Source organism: Bos javanicus, chromosome 9, assembly GCF_032452875.1.
Source record: "Bos javanicus breed banteng chromosome 9, ARS-OSU_banteng_1.0, whole genome shotgun sequence".
In the NCBI taxonomy this organism is placed as follows: Eukaryota; Metazoa; Chordata; class Mammalia; order Artiodactyla; family Bovidae; genus Bos; species Bos javanicus.
Window position 1 is genome coordinate 74,874,463 of NC_083876.1, and position 20,883 is coordinate 74,895,345.

At 35.9% G+C, this 20,883-nt stretch overlaps 1 protein-coding gene across 2 annotated transcripts in view; it reads left to right on the forward strand.

Moving 5' to 3' along the window:
- Positions 1–20,883, forward strand: part of PEX7 (peroxisomal biogenesis factor 7) — a 78,525-nt gene that overhangs the window by 49,655 nt on the left and 7,987 nt on the right. For both annotated transcript variants that reach the window (XM_061428097.1, XM_061428096.1), the window contains one exon: positions 8,902–9,001. In XM_061428097.1, coding sequence (XP_061284081.1) covers positions 8,902–9,001 — 100 coding nt within the window. The remainder of the gene's footprint in view (positions 1–8,901; positions 9,002–20,883) is intronic.

Here is a 20,883-nt window from a genome sequence, read left to right on the forward strand (position 1 = left end):
TATATTATTTGACTTTCTCTGTGGGTTGGTAATTCAAAATAAAAACATTTGAGAGAAAAATAAACAGTGTTTGATCATGTAAAATAAAATTCTGAAAATGTTTATTATCAATACCTTCTAATAAATGTGATAATTGTAATGTTTAATTGTAAAATAAGATAAATAGCTTTATTATGTTGCATAAGCATGAAAACAGCCTTTAGGTGAATTGTAGTAAATTTAAAAGCCTAACAAAGCAGCAGACACAGAAATACCTTTTATCTTTGTCACATTTACTCGCCGGGGATTTGCCTTCATACAGTAAGTGTCTTAACTTTGGTGTGCATGACAGGCTTTTTTTTTTTTTTTGATCCTTTGATTATTAGCACAGAGATTTTCACGAGCAGATACTTCTCTTTCTTCCCCTTCCCCATAAAAAAAAGGTCAGCCAAAGCAAACAGATAGTATAGCTGAATATGTACTCTGTCTCACAAACCTTTCATTTCAACTTTACCCAGTCCCTTACTCACAAAAAAAAAAAGGTCAGTCAAAGTAAATAGATGAGAAATGTGAGGAGCTGAACGTGAACGCCTGTGCAGCTTCACATGATCATTTTACTTCATCTTTTTCAGACAGTTGCTTTTAGTTCCTCTACATTTGTTCCTCCAACCACAAGAAATTATGTGGCTAACCATAGGATGCTAATTGTTAGTTTGTCGGAACAGATTCTTAAAATGATCAGAGTTGTTGAATGTTCCGTGCCTTTCAGAGATCTTAGGTATAAATATGTTTGTAACTCTCATCACTCATCACATTTTTTGCTTTGTGACAAAGGTTCACTAAACTTCATCCCTGGTATTAAGAAAGCACCTTAATGTAGTCATCTCTGGTTTACTTTTTTAATAATGAGAATATATGCATTCACAAGTTTCTTTAATTCTTGCAAGGATATTTTAGTACTGAATATATTTTGTGTTAGTAAAGCATGTAGTCTGATTACAGGGTAGGACTCATCTCTTTCTTCATTTTGTCCGTGGCACCTGGGGCGTGGATATACTAACATGGTTGTTTATAAATACAAGTGAATTTAAATTATATGAAAATTTATGATATCCTTTGGTCACTCTGACCTTAAGAGCCTGCAAGCAGTTGTATATAAATTAGGTTTTCACTTTGTGTTTTAAGTAGTAATTCATAAAACTGAATTTAAAGTAGAAAGTCATAATGTGATAAAAAAATGATATTTATCAAAGAGAAAACTTGCTGTTGTGTTTAACATGTATGTGTGCTTAGTCACTAATGACTTGATTGCAAAATTTTACTATTGAACAAATTTGAAATCTTTTATTGGTATCCTGATTGTTAACTGAAGTTACAGAAATATATTTTTGTCTTTTTCTACAGTTAATTGTAATATGCACTTTACTGTTATTTCTCTTTAAACTTTATATACCTAATGGTTAAGATATTTGTAGGTATAAACCAGTATCTCTCGAGTTTGTTAGTATGTTCCCAAAGATTTTTTCCATTTGACTTGTTTAAATTAGAAAATTCTTAAGGTAATTATTGTCATACTGGAAAGATCTTTTGATGAAGTGAAGCATAAATTTGCTAGTTAAATGCTGGGTGAAACAATGAAAATAATTTCCTATAAAATGAAACACCATATTAATTGGGAAAAAAAACTTGTAAGACTTCAAATTTTAAGTACCTTGATTCATAACTGCAGAACATTTTCCAGAATTATTTATTACTAACATTTTTCTGTAAGAATCACCAAATCCATGTCTAATTCATAACCTAATGCAAGTGCATGAAGAAATAGATCTAAAAGGAGTGAGGAATGTTAAGCCTTAGCTTAATGCAGTAAAAGTCACCGCTTTGAACTTTGAATTGTGCTGATTAGTTCCAACAGAAAATTTATGGATTTTTGTCAGTTAATTTGCATTATAATTTAAAAATTCTGTTGTGCAGTGTCAGGAAGGCAACTGACTGGATTTTGTTGTGTATGTTTATACAACATCTAATGTAGATGTTGCTTTGCCTCATCTTCTGTAGTAGGAAGTCAAAAGATAAAAATCTAAAAATGAAAATAATCAGTGATTTCTGTGTATTATTTAGAAATATGGAATAAAATATCAGAGAAACAGCTAAAAGAATTTAAAGTAATTGCCTCTGAGGTGAAGGGTTGAGGAGGTGCATCAGGAAGCATCTGCTCTTTGTCATGAACTTTGCAGAAGTAATGGACTCTAATCTGTGCAATTATCATTTTTAAGAACAGGGTTATAGAGAGAGAATCTCAGTGTTTTCTCCTGTTAGTTATTTGCATGCATAGTAAGTCTTTATTTTGAACAACGGGGTACTACCTGTCAGCTGTTAGAAGTTTACTCTGTTCCCTGAGAACTCGGGGATAAATAATTCACCCTTGAGGTCTGTCCTGTTACCCTAGTCTAGAATGTGCCAGCACTAAATGTTCTAAAATTGAATTCTTAGAGGTTTGACCTAATAGATTGAACTGTATAGAGAATGCAAAGAAATAGAGGAAGACAATACAGAGAATAAAAACCAGTAATTATTCATCTGTTTTCATCTTAAAACAAAATTCAGTAGCGTCCCTTTTCTTTCTCCACTGTTAGATCCTGTGTTTGTGTGTGTGTGCACGTGCTTGCATGCGTGTGTGCATGTGTGCAAGTGTGAAACAAACAGTCTTGAGCTAGCTTCAATATAAAGGGAATATTTCTCAAAATAACAGTTCTCATGAGGTCATGAGGTTCTCAATCTGTACTGTGCATTATAATCACCTGGAGAATGTTTGCACCTTCCAGTGCCTGAGCTGCACCTCAGATGAATTAAGTTTCTCAAATGATTCCAGTAGTCGGGGTTGAGAACCACTGCCCTACGGCCTCCTTTCCACCTAAGATCGCTGCTGTTTCTAATGGGAATTTGTCACATTGGTATCTTGAAATAAGCTTAAGAAGTACTGCTTTGGATGGTGATTCCCAAACCTAGTTGGTTGAGCAACATTATTTCCTGGGGAAAGCTTTCTAGGTTCATTTCTGATGTACTCAGAATTTTCAGGAAAAAATTCCTCAGCAAAGCTGGGAAGTGTTTATTTTTTGAATGTCTGGTATAAGGAGCTTTTGATCCATCATTTGGGAACCGGGTCTAAAGGTGATTTAAATGTTACATTATTTGTGAGATTGGCCCTTGTTATTTCTCTATCTTGTGCTTTATATTCTCACTTAATTTTTTTATTCATCCATTCATGAAACATTCTTCGGGTGCCCATGTGTCAGACAGACATTTTTATACATGCAAGAGATACAAATAGGATACTGTCCCTGAATTCAAGGAGGCTACTAGAGGAAAATGTGCTGTGCTTAGTCACATCTGACTCTGTGACTCCATGGACTGTAGCCTGCCAGGCTCCTTTGTCCATGGGGATTCTCCAGACAAGAATACTGGAGTGGGTTGCCATTCCCTCGTCCAGGGGATCTTCCCAACCCAGGGATCGAACCCAGGTCTCCCGCATTACAGGCAGATTCTTGACCATCTGAGCTACCAGGGAAGCCCAAGAACACTGGAGTTAGCCTGTCCCTTCTGCAGGGGATCTTCCCGACCCAGGAATTGAACTGGGGTCTCCTGCATTGCAGACGGGTTCTTTACCAGCTGAGGTGCCGGGGAAGCCCCACTAGAGGACAGTAGATCTGTAAATAAATGTATAGTGGAAGCATTGTAAGTATTATGCTGGAAGCCAGAAACGTGGGAGTCAGTCTTGATTTCTTCTGTCCTGTTAATTCTGCCTAGATTTATTTCCATCCTCCCGGCCTTTCTTCATCATCACTTGTAGCACCTTAAATCCAAGCTGCTTTTTCTGCTTTCCACCTGGCTATCTCCTCAACCTTCAGATTTCAGCTCAGGGTCACTTTACTCCTAAGTTCATTCTTACATCCTTCTTCATTGTCTTTTGGGGGTACTTGTCAATTGCAATTACATTTGTGTTATTGTCATTTTTTTTTTTTAAATGTCAGTCTATCCCACTGGACAATGAGCTGCAGGAAGTCTGAGGTCAGCTCTCTTGCTTCTCGTGCTTGTACCTGGCATATTCCAGGACTTACAAATTGTTGAATAAATAAGTAATTAAATAATGAGAAAAGAAGATGTTGTGACATTTTTGCTCATCACTCTAGAGTCTTTTAGACCCAAACAGTGCAAACAGAGGGACTTATAATGGTGCAGTTTGCTTAAAATTTTAAAAACATGAGAACACCATGAGTGGTCTTCTGATCCCTAAAAAATTAAATTACGAGCAGTTTGAAAACAAAGGCTTCATAATTAACTAATTCTAATTAATTAAAACTAATGTACATCTAAGACATTGAAAAGTTGCCAAAACATTTCCCCATCTTTTTTTTTGAAGTTAGGAAAGACAAAGAGTTAATAACTCTAAAGTTGAAAACAGAAAAGGAAAATAAAGAACTTTGAAAAATATTTTAAACCTGCTGAGCTCACCTATAAGCTAAATTTCAAAAGCATTAGTATAGAGATTTCAAATTACATGTAAATAAAGTAAAAAGTAATTTCGACTTAATTTTTGAAATAATTTTGATGTTTTGTTTAGACACAGTACTACATGTTTGCTATGTTCATGAATTGTAGAGTCAGAGGCGAAAAGAAACTCAACCCAGACATTGTACTATGATGAATTTTTCTTTTTCCATCTCCAGTTTAAATGAAAAATGTTCCTACAGTTCTGTAATATTTTTAATTGTTGGAGGCCTTTCCAGTATATTTACTTCCCATGAGTCAGTGATTTCATCAGTAAAGAGACAAAAAGGCACCAAGTAGTATATGTGCTAGACCAAAACAAACATTTCACTTAAAATAATATGTCTTACTTGACCACTTAATGATACATGTGGCCTGACTTCTCCCAATTAAAAGGAGCCAATTTTACTGGCATGATCTGGAGCCCTAGAGTCCAGAGGAAGACTGCAGGAAGAGCACTTGCCCACTCCCTCCATCAATTGCAAGAAAACCTGGAGAAAAGCTCACCTCCTCCTTAGAGTTCACCCCTTCCTGTTGCAACATGAATGGAGACAGAAGAATTCTGGCAGTGTATACATATCAAACTGTTAACAGTGGTTGCCATTGGAGGGTGGGAATGAAGAAAAATACATTTCTTTCTGTTATTTATTGAAAGAGCCATTTGCGATTAAGAAACAAATTACAGTGTATAGTCACATTGTTCCACTTTTGGTTTTCTCAACTGATTTAGCTTATGCAGTTTACTGTATTCAACTTGATGTTTTTGTTAAGACATTTTAATTAGGTGAAAATTATTAATATTAATTCAATCTGAAGCTTGGTTCTCTCTATTTAGCAGATCCTCTCAAGGCAAAAACTGGCTTCATTGTTCCACATCCATTTCTGGGTTTCAGTGTTGACATGGTTTTTACCTGAGTGTTCCTTGCTGATGCTTTTATGAAGTTTTTCTGGTGTTTGTTTGTTTTTCTGTATTATGTAGGATTTGGGGTTTTTTTCCAGCAGGAGTATTGGTCTAGGCACCTAGTCAGCCATTCTGCTAGGAATGAATGTCTCATTGTTTTTGCACTGTAATATACACTTTATATGTTACATAATTTCATAATTACATTGGAGCTGTGAAATGGTGTAATAGTCAATAATGCTATTATGACATTCACTAGACTAGCCCACCTTTCACCAAATAATAACCGTAGAGTGTTAGCATGCATTTGTTTCATGAGGGTTTTGCAAAATGCACAGTAATACTTGATAGTTTCTCCTATGTTAAAATTAGGATGGTATGAATCTGTGGTGTGGAACTGGGTGGGGCCATGACCGCCCATTAAACTGTGTATTAGAGCAAATTCAAACTGACTTTTTGAGTAGAATTTCAGCCCTCCTGCATGTGTGACTTTCTCTATCACACTTGTTCAAGCTAAAGTTGGATGATTTCACACACGTGCCCTTATTAGTAACCAAATTTTCTTAAGGCCACCTGTCTTGTCCTCAGTGCTGCCTTATCCTTTAACTGGCTTAAAATAACAAAAGAACAATAAAAATTGTTTTCCAGAAACTTGTCAGGAGAGTATAAACAAATCCACGTTCAGTTCAGTCGCTCAGTCATGTCTGACTGTTTGTGACCCCGTGAACCGCAGCATGCCAGGCCTCCCTGTCCATCACCAACTCCCGGAGTCTACCCAAACCCATGTCCATTGAGTCAGTGATGCCATCCAACCATCTCATCCTCTGTCGTCCCCTTCTCCTCCTGCCCTCAATCTTTCCCAGCATCAGGGTCTTTTCTAATGAGTCAGCTCTTCACATCAGATGGCTAAAGTACTGGAGTTTCAGCTTCAACGTCAGTCCTTCCAATGAACACCCAGGACTGATCTCCTTTAGGATGGACGGTTGGATCTCCTTGCAGTCCTAAGGACTCTTAAGAGTCTTCTCCAAAACCACAATTCAAAAGCATTAATTCTTCGGCGCTCGGCTTTCTTTACAGTCCAACTCTCACATCCGTCCATGACTACTGGAAAAACCATAGCCTTGACTAGACAGACCTTTGTTGACAAAGTAACATCTCTGCTTCTTAATATTGCTATCTATGTTGGTTGTAACTTTTCTTCCAAGGAGTAAGCGTCTTTTAATTTCATGGCTGCAGTCACCATCTGCAGTGATTTTGGAGTAAAGTCAGCCACTGTTTCCACTGTTTCCCCATCTATTTCCCATGAAGTGATGGGACCAGAAGCCATGATCTTAGTTTTCTGAATGTTGAGCTTTAAGCCAACTTTTTCACTCTCTTCTTTCACTTTTGTCAAGAGGCTCTTTAGTTCTTCACTTTCTGCCATAAGGGTGGTGTCATCTGCATATCTGAGGTTATTGATACTTCTCCCAGCAATCTTGATTCCAGCTTGTGCTTCCTCCAGCCCAGCGTTTCTCATGATGTACTCTGCATATAAGTTAAATACGCAGGGTGACAATATGCAGCCTTGACGTACTCCTTTTCCTGTTATCTTTAAAAAAATTCTAAAACCATTTTTATGGTTTGTATTTAATTCATTCTATTGAAAATAAATATAAATCTCAAATGAAGTCAGAGAGCTGTTACCTGGATTAAATGACCTTCCCGTAGAAGGATTCTGCTAAACCACCGTTTGGTATGATGCTGTTGACTCATGAGGAATAACCCATGAAACATCTCTGTGTTTCCTTAAGGAATGTTGAGAATGCCTTCATTACCCAAGTATAGGATTAGGTAATGTGAATTCCCAAGGATGAATTTCCTTCTGAAATTTCCAAGAGCAATTTGGATGTAGACACTATGAATTCAGGTCCTGGTCTTGTCTCCTATTCTGCTTTGACTGCTGAAAGGCTTAGCATCCCAAGGTCCTTCCTGTCAAGTATATACAACTTCATGAATATATATATTTTTTTACCAGTCTCATTACAGGTTTGAATTGACTTTCCTACCCCTACTTTTCCTTTAACTTATACATTTTTTGCCGTATTAAATGCATATTTTAAAAACCATTTTAATATTTTTTGGAACAAAGTGTGTATGTACAAAATCATTTGATTATTGACTCAAATAATGCAAATCAGTGAATAACCATGTTTCATGAATGAAATTATACAATTATATATTTACTTTTGGTTATAAACATTATCAAGATCTGAAAATTAGATTTCAGTACAATTCTGTCTCTAGATCCAAATGAACAAATACTCAAAAACATCAGAGACTGCTATTATAATTTCTTAGAAAGACCACAGCCTGTACCCTCATTTGTTTAGACAAGATATTTTTCAAAAGTAAAATGACTCTCCTTAAATATTGTGTAGATTTCAGTGATCTGATAAATGGGCTGTTTATTCATTGTCTCTGTGGTACCCCACAGTGGATTATCCATAGCAACAGTCCTTTTCAAACTTAATAAGACCAACTCTGTATTTATTAGGGAAATAATACCACCAGGTTAAACAAACTGACTGTTGGTTCTGTGTATTTACTCTCTTTCAAAGAGATCTGCTAAACCTTCAGTGTGTCCCATGTTGTAGATGATTAGGCAAGCTGAATTAGTATGAGTCTGTGATTCTGAATATGCCATTTTTGTGGTGTGTATAGAGTCAAATAATGAAGATGATGAGCAAATAAAGCTTCAGACATAAAGTACTATTTTGTGCATTGAGAACAGGACAAAATTCTTCTCTGTATAGTAGAAATCAGAGATATATTATGATCAATATTACCACTTCCAGTCTATAGAGGATAAATAGAATATTTAATTTTGGCCGAGGAAAACATATTTCAGTTTTTCTTGCCTCTAGAAATTACATTGATGTGGAATCTATAAGAAAGGCCCTGCCTCAGAAAAAAGATAATTTCAGAATTACAGAGATTTTCATAAGAGAACAGATTCTTTTTAAAGACTTTGAATTGCTGTTGAAATGTAAATTAAACCTACAATCTGTTCATGTCACTTGTTGAGAAATGAAGTAGTATTTAAAAACACAAAATGTTAAGAGTTCATGTAATCCAATATCCTTATTTTACAGCCATAAATGCTTTTAGAATTGCTAAAAAAGCCTAGTATCTCTCATCTCAAATGTCCTTGGACAGTTTTACTTCTGGCCTATAAAGTATACTAATGGGAATACAATAAACTTCTACAGAAGTGCATTGATTAATAATTCCATTTGGGTTTTGTCTTTTTATATACACTAGAAAACACATTTTTTTCTTTATTAGATTTTTATGTAGATTAGTAATGGGGCTCTGCATTTATGTTTGGTTGAGCCTGTTTTGATAAAATCTTTGCTATGTTTAATATCTGTTTTTTCGTAAAGTTTTTTTGTAGTTTTAATATTTAAATTATTTCTTTTTCTTTATATTCACAGATTCTGGAACTTTTCAAAGCCTGACCCTCTTCTTGAAACAGTGGAACATCATACAGAATTTACTTGTGGTTTAGATTTAAGTCTTCAGAGTCCTACTCAGGTAATGGATCAATCTCCTCATATTTTTTTCCTACCCATACAGTTTACAAATAGCTCTACGTGTGGCATGCATTGCTTTTATGAACAAAATTCCTGCCTTTAGGGCAAGGTAAAGTACATTTACTTAAGAAACCTGACCTTTTTCGCTGTGTAAACTTGAGCGTTTGAAATACTAGGGAAGAAGAGGTATCCAGAAACTTGACATACTTTTCTCCTCTCGAAGGGTTAACTTTGCTGAGAGGAAAAGGAAACTTCCCCCAGATTATTGTGCCTAACTTGTAGACTCTGCTAATGGAAAGGGTAACAGGAGAAGAATGGAGTGCGGAAGGATTGGCCCCACAGGCGGATGGAAGTCAAGCGTGTGTGGTCCTGGATTCAGCTGCCCGCTGAGCAGTCGAGATTAAGGGCCGCCATTTCCCTCTCAGGACTGTGTCCCTCACCTCCTCCCAGGTCGGAAGAGAGGCTCCGCATGGGGAACAAAGTAGAGGAGAGTGGCTACTGTTTTAGTTACCAAACTTCATATTTTCCCCTTTTTGTTTTCTTGAGGACTTTTTAAAATATTCTTCAGGTTTTTAATAAAGCAGTTTCAGTTTTGGAAATTGTAAACTCAGATCAGAAACACTTGACTACGTTGAGTGATAAGATACTTTAATAATGCAGGCTATGTGAAAATACCATCCTGTTACTGAAACAATATGTGGAAATTCTACTGTATGACTAAGAAGTTATGCATTTATGAGAACTTTTAGAAGTTAAACACAAAGCAAATTCTGTTTCTCATTACAGTGTGCTTAAATTTAAATGAATACACGGGTTTATTTTTATTTTAGAAGTTCAAGACGTAATTCTGAGTTTAAAATATTCTCATTGTACGTTAAAATATTCTCATTAGCATTAGAATAGCTTTGAAAATGACTTAGTTGAAATAGTGATGAGTAAAATGGTATGATCCTTAACGTAAATACAATGTGTTTTAAATATACTGGTTCCTTTTCTGAGAAAAACATTTATCACAGAAGCTGTTTTTAATAAAATAATCATACCTGTTTGCTATCCCAGTTTATAAAAATGTTGTAATGTGCCTATTGAACCATGACAATACCCAAAAAGGGACCCTAAATTAGATATTTTCCTTCTCGTATATTTCTGTTGACCCATCTCTACAGTCCCCAGCCTGTGGTCTGAGGCAGTACATATGCATCCGTGAGGCACGGCAGCTCCTCAGCCAGGTCTTAGAGAGTGCCAAATGTCAAACTGGTGTTTTCACTTTCGTCAGATAAATACCGAGAAGTGTAATTCCTGCATCATATAGTAGTTCTATTTTTAATTTTTTGAGGAATCTTCATTTTTTTCCCCATTGTGGCTGTACCAATTTGCATTCCCACCAACAGTATATAGAGGTTCACTTTTCTCCACATCCTCGCCAACACTAATTATTTCTTGTCTTTTTGTTAAGAGCCGTTCTCATAGGTGTGAGGTGATACCTTATTGTGGTTTTGATTTGTATTTCCCTGATAGATAGTGAGGTTGAGCACCATTTCATGTATTATACCTGTTGGCCATCTGTATGGCTTCTTTGGAAAATGTCTATTCACTTCTCCTGCCCATTTTTTAATCAGATTATTTGTTTTTGGTGCTAAGTTATACAAGTTCTTTACATATTTTGAGTAGTAACCTCTTATCAGATATATGGCTTGCAAACATAGTCTCCCACTCAGTGGGTTATCTTCTGTTTTGATGATTTCCTTCACTGGGCAAAATCTTTAGTCTGATGTAGTCCCACTTGATTTTTTTCTTTTCCCCCGCTTTTATTGACTTTGCTTTTGGAGTTAGAGCCAAAAAATTATTACTAGGACCAGTGTCAAGGAGCTTACTGCCTATGTTTTCTTCTAGGAGTTTTATAGTTTCAGGTCTTACATTCAAATCTTTAATCCATTTTCATTTTTGTTTATGGTGTAAGATAGTGGTCCGGTTTCATTCTTACTGCACATGGCTGTCCAGGGATTTGTGTTTTTAAAGATCGTTCTGGCTATTGTGGGAGAACAAACCATAGGTATGACTAGAGATGGAAAGATGGAAAGATTCAGAATAAATTGCTAGATGTTTCATATGATTTAACATTTTCAGTGATTATACTTTTCTTCTCCCTGTAAATTTATCTCTTTCCCTTTATTTATATTCTGTCTTGGACTTTAAACTTTACTTTCAAACTAAGTTTTTTTAAAAACCAACATTTTTTTTAAAAAGAGCATATCTAAAATCATCACATTTTAATGCAGGCAGTTGTTTTATTTATATTATTAATGTATAGTTTTACCAAATAACGTTAAACTCCCTTCTAGGGGAAATAAGCATCAAGTTCTTAGTTCACCTCCCTGTCTTTCTCTCACTTATCTTATCTCAGTTATCTTTTGCTATATAACAAACTTCCTTACAAGCTAGTAGTTTAAACAACAATTTTCTTTGCTTACAATTAATTCTGTGATCTCACCTGGGGTCACTTACGTGACTCCAGTCATCTAGTGATTTAACCAGGGCTGTGTGATCTGAGATGGCTTCACACAAATACATTGAGTATAGCACTGGTTTTCTTCTGAGCCAGGTGTCTCCAGATGAGCCCAGGCTTCTTTACCTAGCAGTTGTAGATTTCCAGGAGGGTGATAGCAAGGTGTCTTCAGGACTAGACTTCAAAGTCACACAGCATTCCTTCTGTTGCAAAGCAAGTTACAAGGCCAGGTCAGATTCAGAGTGACAGAGAGACTCCACCTCTTGTTGGAAGTAGGTGCAAAGAATTGGTAACCATTTTAAATCTACCACATTAACCTTTTGTTGGTAGTTTAAGTTATTTTTAACATATATTTATCCTTTATTCTCATATATATGTATTCAAGATTACTGATTGCGTGTTAATTTAATTTCACTCTTTGTTCATAGTTTATTCTCTTAGACAGTAGTTTTCTCTCACCTCTTAGAGAGTACCTTTCAATCTTCTTTCAAAAACTTGTCATCTCTTGTGTTGATTCTAACAGCTACGAGACTTTGCTGACGTACTTTTGGGCTTCCGTGCTTTAATATATTCCCTGTCTTAAAAGAGATTTTTCTTGTATTTATAATTTTCTTTTTAGCTTCTCCCTTCTTAGAGATCTGAAAAATGAGATCCGAAGACATTCTTGTATTATAACCTCCTTTCTTTCTGACAGAGTGTAAGGTCTTGTCTTTAAAAGTTTAAAACTTGACAAATAAGTGTCTGGGGTCATTCTTTAAGGATAATTGCTAAGAAATACTCTATGCCCTCTTGTTAACCAGGCTGAAATCATCTTTTACTTCAGAACATTTTTCTTAGAATTTTTTCCCTCTGATCTTGATTTGTATAGTCCTGGCATTTTCTCTTTTCTCTCTTACCCTTATTATTTCTAAATTGGAAACCTTTTTTCTCTTTTCAGGCTAATGATTCTAGACCTGTAATATATGTCCATTGGTATAATTGAATTTTCTGTATTAATGTATTTTTAGAATCCCTGACTTTGTCTCTTCAGTATCAATTCTGCTCATTGATATTTAGTTTAGTACTTATAAGCTGGGTATAGGTTTATGTGTCATTATGCATTTGGAAGATAGTTATTTCTCTTTTAAAAAGCAGACATTACTAGTTCATTCCAAGATACCTCATCTGTGTGTTTAATAAATATATAGTTTTTCCTTTGATGAAATTGAGAAATATTTAGAAGAAAGAATAAAGATTATCCATGATTTTGCCACTCTAGAAAGAATCTGTATTATACCATATTAACTTATTTCTTTTCAGCCTTTTTCCAGGAATTTTTATTTGAAGTGTAATACATACATTGGAAAACACACGTATTTTAAGTGTGTAATTCAGTAAGTTACCAAGAAGTAACTACACTTGTGTAACAACCAGTTAGCTTAAGTATGGAACACACTACCAGCATCTCAAAAAGCCTAGTCATGCTTCCTTCCAAATCTCACCCCCTGTCTCCTTCCCAAAGGTAAATACTCTTCCAGTCATTTTGTGTACATGGTTTTCATTGTTGTGATTTTATCACATGTATGCATTTATCTTCCGGGACTCCAAAATATCAGTCCTTGGTAGTCATAATCTTTAATGAGTGAATTTTCTAGTCTGTCCATGAACATGTAGGTACTATAAAGTGTGAAAGTGAAAGTGTTAGTTGCTCAGATGTGGCCAGCTCTTTGTGACCCCAGGGACTGTAGCCCACCAGGCTCTGTCCATGGGATTGCAGGCAGATTCTTTACCGTCTGAACCACCAGGGAAACAAGATTTTTCCTTAAAATAAAGCAGAAGAAATTTTGTGTATTTTCATTTGGTGTCAGTGAAAGATGGTTAGATTTGTTTCTCTGTGTGTAAGTATATATATATGTATAAGATATATATATATATATATAATCATTATGCTGTATACCTGCAACTGATGTTAACATGTCAGTTCTATCTCAGTTAAAATAAAATAATAAAAAACCAACAAATATTAGGCTATCATTAAAACATTCAGCTCATGTTTTGATTGAGATCCCTAGTCCTACAATCATAGATACCAAGTTTAAAGGTTGACAGTAGATAAAATATTTTAAAACTCTCAGTATGAGATTGGAAAATCAGATTTTAGAAGACAACTAGCGTTGTCAGTAGATGGGATATACATGTCCTGTTCAGCTTTAGTCTGAAGTGGTATTTTGTGCTTCTGTCATAGACCGGCTTTAGAGTTGAAAAGAACAGGTGCCAGAAGCGCCCAGTGTTCTCAGGCATTAGGCTCTGTTGTTGCCTCTTCGAGGCTTTCATAATTGTGTAACATTTAACTTAAAATTGTATAACAAGTGCTTGTTTTCCCCCAGCCACAAAGCCTTCCCCTGGCCCAGCTCTGCAGGGTCTTGCTGTAATCCTGTTTCTATTGCCCCTGCACTCCTTGAACAGCCCTTGCAGTGAGAGGTTCTGAAATTGTTCCCACCTTAGCCTCTGCTGTTTCTGGGTTCCCTTCCTGAATCAGTCGTTCACTCTCTTACTCATTTTTCTTTTTCTAGACTATGGTGCATTGCTTCTTAAAAAACAAGCAAAAATGCTGACAACACCCAGCAAGTTACTTTTTCAAAAAAAAAAAATTCTTTTAGGCTCTTGGTCCTACTCAACTTGCCTCTGAAGTCTTTTTGATTTTCCAGCCCATTCTCCACAATATCTTCCCTCAGCCTTCTGCGACATCATTAACACTCTGAACATTTGTCCTTACCTCCTACCTTATTGTATAAACAGACAAGAATGAATGTCTTCTTTCAGTTCTATGACCTCAAAATATTTATGTTCAGCTCTGTTTCTTCCCCCTTTGCATTAGGTTCCTAATTTTCTCACTGGCTTTTTCATTCAGATCTTTGCTTCCTCAATAATCCACTGTGGGATTTTGTTGTAGATTTCCAGTCAGTTCTTTTCTCTATTTTCAAAACTCACTTGACCCCACTGTCTTACCTCCCTACCAGTAAATTTAGTTTCTCTTCTATTATTAGACGTCAAGAATTAGTAGCTTAACTGTTGCTTTTACTTCTCAAAGTCAACACTCTCTTTTTAGCCCCTGTACCTGTCTCCCTTTCATCATTCAATTGAAGTTAAGCCCCAAAAGGTCACCAGTAAAAGCTTCTGAAAACCAAGTTAGCCTTTTCTCGGACTTTTCTTTTTTTAGCTATATAATTTTTATAAAAGAAAAATCTTCCCCTCCTGTTGCTTTAATGTAAACCATGCTAACCAGTTGTTCCTTACTTCTTTGCTAAATATCTCCATCTCCTATGCCAGTTTCTTCCTTACCATCCTTCCAAAAGCAGATGTTCTCCAGTATACAAGTGTTAGTCCTCTTACTTTCCCACACCTTCTTCTCTAAGCTGGCCTTTAATTATATGTCAGTGATGCTTGACCTATTTGTCCAATTGCTTTTGCTGTGTGATCTCAACAGATGTTTCATTACTTTTCTTTCAATATTCCTAATGTTGCATTGGCTGGATGGCATTGCCGACTCGATGGACATGAGTTTGAGTGAACTCTGGGAGCTGGTGATGGACAGGGAGGCCTGGCATGCTGTAGTTCATGGGGTCACAAAGAGTCAGACACTACTGAGTGACTGAACTGAACTGAATGTTGCACCTTGGAGCCAGACTCAAGACCTGGGAAACCATCCTAGTTTTCTTGTTTCTCTTTGCACCCCTAAAATTCAGTGGGCATCAAGCTTATGGATTTTTCCTTAGCAATATTTCTGAAATGTGGGCCATACTCTTCTAGCTCTGCTGCCTTAGATAAGCATTTATTAGTATCTCTGTCATGGATGACTGCAATCATCTCCTAACCGGTCTCTAAGCTCTTTCCATCATTCTATTGATTTCTCAGTGCTGCTTATTGGCAGAGCTCTGCATTATGCAAATCTGATTTTTTCTTAATCCTTGACCTTAAATATATCAATGGCCCCATTGAAGGCAAGAACAAGATGAGATTTGCCACCATTATTACTGTTAATCAACATGGTTCTAAAATTGTCACCAGTTAGTAATAGGAGAAAACAAAATGGAATATAAAAGGTAGAAAAATTTTAAAAGGTAGAAAATTTTATCTTTGTACTTCATACAATTGTCAAGTGTTATAATCTAAGAACCTCAATTTTAAACCCAGTAAAAATAATGAGTTCAATAAAAAGCAATAAAATATATAAAAAATGAATGCCATGTGGATACGCATAATCATCAGTTAAAGAGTAAAATAGAAAAATTACTTTTACATGGCAACAACTGTGTATGTGGTATGTATGATACATAGAAAAATAAAAGTTTTCAAATGTGCAGGACTCTAGATAAAGAAAATTATATACCTTTACTAAGGGACCTTAAAAAATGACTGGAATAAATGAACAGACACATCATGTTCTTGCAGCAGAATATTCTCTTTTTTTCTTTTGGCTATCTTTCTCATCTTATAAAAGATACTCCATTTGCCTCCTAATAGATCTTTCTCATCTGGAACACATGGTCAGCCATTCCTGTGACTGCTCTTTAAGGACTCTGACCATTAACTGTCTGCCATATTAGTTATGTACTAGTTTTAATTTACAAATCAACATAGTTAAATTGTCCTCTTCATCATGTCCTCTCAGAAACCTTTCAAGAGGCAGCCTATTACCTCCAGAATAGTCTGAACTGTTAATCTTACTTTCAAGATTCAATGTAATCTGTATTGCTATCTGATTTAACTTCTCACTATCCTATGTAATTTCCCTATTTTATACCAATTATATTTTATTATTTGTTATCTCCATGTGTTTGCCACTGTTTCCCTCTCTTCTCCTTGTCCTCCACTTCTGCTTGTGCAAAGTATCTCTGCCTTTCCAAGTCCTGGCCAAAGTCTTCTCTCCCTTCTCTCCTTTCCCTTTTTTTGCTTCAGTAAATATTTGAGTGCCAGCCCCTTGCCAGAAGTTACATAAACTCCCTGATATGTAGGTACTGAATAAATGTTGAATGAATTAATGAGTGGATGAATGAAAAGATCCTTTTTTTAGTATACTAGTCAACACTTTCTTCAGTTCACTTCAGTTCAGTCTCTCAGTCGTGTCTGACTCTTTGCGACCCCATGAATCGCAGCACTCCAGGCCTCCCTGTCCATCACCAACTCCCGGAGTTCACTCAGACTCACGTCCATCGAGTCAGTGATGCCATCCAGCCATCTCATCCTCTGTTGTCCCCTTCTCCTCCTGCCCCCAATCCCTCCCAGCATCAGAGTCTTTTCCAATGAGTCAACTCTTCGCGTGAGGCGGCCAAAGTACTGGAGTTTCAGCTTTAGCATCATTCCTTCCAAAGAAATCCCGGGCTGATCTCCTTCAGAATGGACTGGTTGGATCTCCTTGCAGTCCAAGGGACTCTCAAGAACACCACAGTTCAAAAGCATCAATTCTTCGGCGCTCAGCCTTCTTCACAGTCCAACTCTCACATCCATACATGACCACTAAGGAAAAACCATAGCCTTGACTAGACGGACCTTTGTTGGCAAAGTAATGTCTCTGCTTTTCAATATACTATCTAGGTTGGTCATAACTTTCCTTCCAAGGAGTAAGCTTTTTTTAATTTATTGGCTGCAGTCACCATCTGCAGTGATTTTGGAGCCCAAAAAAGAAAGTCTGACACTGTTTTTACTGTTTCCCCATCTATTTCCCATGAAGTGATGGAACCGGATGCCATGATCTTCATTTTCTGCATGTTGAGCTTTAAGCCAACTTTTTCACTCTCCTCTTTCACTTTCATCAAGAGGCTTTTGAGTTCCTCTTCACTTTCTGCCATAAGGGTGGTGTCATCTGCATATCTGAGGTTATTGATATTTCTCCCGGCAATCTTGATTCCAGCTTGTGCTTCTTCCAGCCCAGCGTTTCTCATGATGTACTCTGCATATAAGTTAAATAAGCAGGGTGACAATATACAGCCTTGACGTAGTCCTTTTCCTATTTGGAACCAGTCTGTTGTTCCATGTCCAGTTCTAACTGTTGCTTCCTGACCTGCATACACTTTCTTACCTTTACTTAAACCCCATGCTGATTAACATAATAAACTACATTCTTCTCTGCAGTCACTTCCTTTGGGAAGCTGGTTGAGTAAATAAGACGTGTTTTCTTTAGTCTGTAGTTTAATACATTGCAATATACTATCTGCGCTGCTTTTTAAAATTTAGAGTTGACTCTTTGTGATTTCTTTCATTTTCTTTACATTCCTCTGCTTATTTCTCTTGTCCATTTTTGCTAAAGATATATAATTATCATACAGATAATTATAATAGATTAAACAAATTTCCCAAGGGCAAAAACAATTGTACACAAAATTGAGAGGAAAGAGTATAATGATAAATAAGAAATGGAAAATTTGTCAGTAAAGTAAACCTTTTAATTGATCTGTAGGATGTCTTTGTTATATTAACACCCATATTAAATCAATTGAAATAAATTACCTTATCAATGGCATGTGTAAACATTTTAATAAAATGGACAACATTGATAAACTAGGAATATAAATCATTTATAAATTACACACGTATATAAAGTCTGATGTTTTTATTATAATGTTTTCCAAAATTTGCATTTATAGGATCATTATTATTGACGATGGTTTATAACACATCTTACTTGATCCATCAGTGATAAATTTTTATTATAAACTCCTTATGACTGAATTTGTTTCTTTAATATCCTTGGGTCTACTGTGGAACTTAGCCCAGTACTTTACACATAGAAAATGGTAAAATATTTAATACAGTTGCTCTTAAGCATTCCATGTACGATGTCATGATGTATATGCTGTAGCTGAATTCAGAAATTAATAGGCTTTTTTGATAGATAATAAGTTTCTATTCTGTTTTTCAAGAATGCTTCTTTACATGTTTTAAAGAAATTGACATGATAGGATAATATCAAGAAATTCATATTTCTAATTAATGTGCTTACTCTTAAAATTAGAAATATCAAATGCGCTGTTCAAAGTAAAATTGAACTAACAAAAAACAGACGTTTGTATGGGCTCTTACCTTATTGGTTATTTTTCACTGCTCTAGAAGATAAGAGCTTTTAAAAATAATAATGAAAAAGATTAATCTTTTCTTTCAATTTTACATTAAACAAATATAAAATATTCTAACAAACCATTTTTCCTGTAATGATAATTTTCATTCTGAGTTTTATTGAAAAGGTTGGTGTTTTGATCTCAGATTAAAGGAAGTTTAGAGGACATAGGGATGAAATGTACCACAATGGGAGCCTGCAAGGTAAGAAATAGTTTTCCGCTTGAATATCCCCGGGCAGACGATGCAGAGCCTGGAGGTCAGCCTATGCTATGGTGTCCACATGCACACTCACCTTCAGAGGAGAGGGTCAAACAAGGTCGGCCTTGGCAGCCAGCCTTCAGAAATCCTAGACGGGAGTCAGGAGTCAGAAAAAGCCTCTCTTAAAACATTAAGGGTTTTGTCAGAGGACTTATAATGCAGTTTAGTTGCCTTTAAGCTAGAACTTTTTAGTTCCTCATTTGTTCTTTCTTTGTTGCTGATGTATTAGTTGATTTACATTGTGGTAGTTTCCGGTGTATAGCATAGTGGTTCAGTATTTTTGCAGATTGTATCCTATTATAGGTTATTGTAAGATAGTGGGTATAATTTCCAGATTCTGCCAAGACACATAATCAATGACTCTAAAAAAAATCCTGTTTAGGTGTACTTGTACAAAAGTGTTTCCATCCATATGCGAATGTTGTTAGAAAACAGAAGCTATATTACCCAGAATACTTTCATTTTCTCCATAGTTATTGTGAAGCAAAGAGCCCAATTTTATTATGCAGATGTATGATTAGCTTTGACACCTGAAAGATTTTGCCCATTTGTTCCCTTTAGAACAGATATTTTAAAATCTGTATTTACTTTATTTGGCCCTGTGGGTCTATCTATAAACTGTTCTAACCCATTTAGAACTCACCAGGGTACAAATCTAAAATAAAATAAGTAACACAAAAATACTGTTATTCACCATAGTTTAAATGAGTAATAGAATTTTGTAATGTGTTCAAGTAGAAATTCTGGATTCTTACTTATGGAGAATCAGGTCTGGAAGCTCCATAAACTTTCGGTTAAGAATGCTTCAGGTGTAAGACCAGTGATTTTCTTTAAAGATAGTTCAGTGTGTCTTCTTTCTTAGTCCTCCTCACAACTTACTGTCTTCCCGTCACATATCAGCCTTCCAGATTTGAAATTTAGATTCTAAATAAAAATGTAAAAATATGGCACGGGGTGTTTTCCATTTTATTAGTGGCAAATTAACCTCTTCTTTTTCCTCAAGATCAGAAGATAAATCTTCCTTTGAAAGATTTTTTTCAATAATGCTAAATTTCCTTTTAGTTGATAACCAAAAATTCTTACAAATAAAGTACTTCCTCAGAACTCCAGGTTAGTGCACAGGATGAAAGCCCAGTTAATTGATACAGAATAAACCTTCTGTACTATGGGTTCCCCATCCACAGGTTTTCAGTTCAGTTGTTCAATTATGTCGGACTCTATGCGACCCCATAGACTGTAACCTGCCAGGCTTCTCTGTCTATGGGATTTTCCAGGAAGAATGCTGGAGTGAGTTGCGGTTTCCTACCCCAGGGGATCTTCCTGACCCAGGGATTGAACCCACGTCTGTTGCATCTCTTTCACTGGCAGGCAGATTCTTTACCTGGGAAGCTATTCTAATGTACGCCAAAGCTTGAGACCACTGCACAGTAGAAATGCCTCTAAGAAACTAAAGTTTAACAGTGTGCTTTTGTCTTATTTGAGGGTTGAGATGTTTATTTTTAAAGCAGCCTTCTGATGATTGACTTTTTATCTCTCTTAAATCTACTCTTTTGGCATTATATTGCTTTTTGTGACAGGGGTCTATTATATATTTCTCTTACTGTCAAGTTCTAGAAAAAAAGACTTTATCTCCCCTGATGAACTGGTAAATTCATTGTATTTGTGTATCTTAGATTATTGTTTGCCTTTTTCACCTTTGCTGCCAAAATGTGTAGATAGAGCTCAATTTCATATCCCATTTTAGCAGTTATTCCTAGTCTCCTTTTTCTAGATGATTATCAGCCCCTTATTCCCATTTCATGTTTGTTCTTTTAATGAAATGGCTTTTCTGTGGCCATATTCAAGGATAATTTTCAATATGGCCGTCATGGCTCTCATACAAGTATAATATGAACATGTGTCAAAGACCTTTTGTAACTTTTGAAGGATTTTACAGCTAGCTCAAAGGAACCAAAGAACCAACACATATAGGCAGCTGATGAATGTGAGAATGAATTTACTAATAGATGCAGAACTAGTCAGTA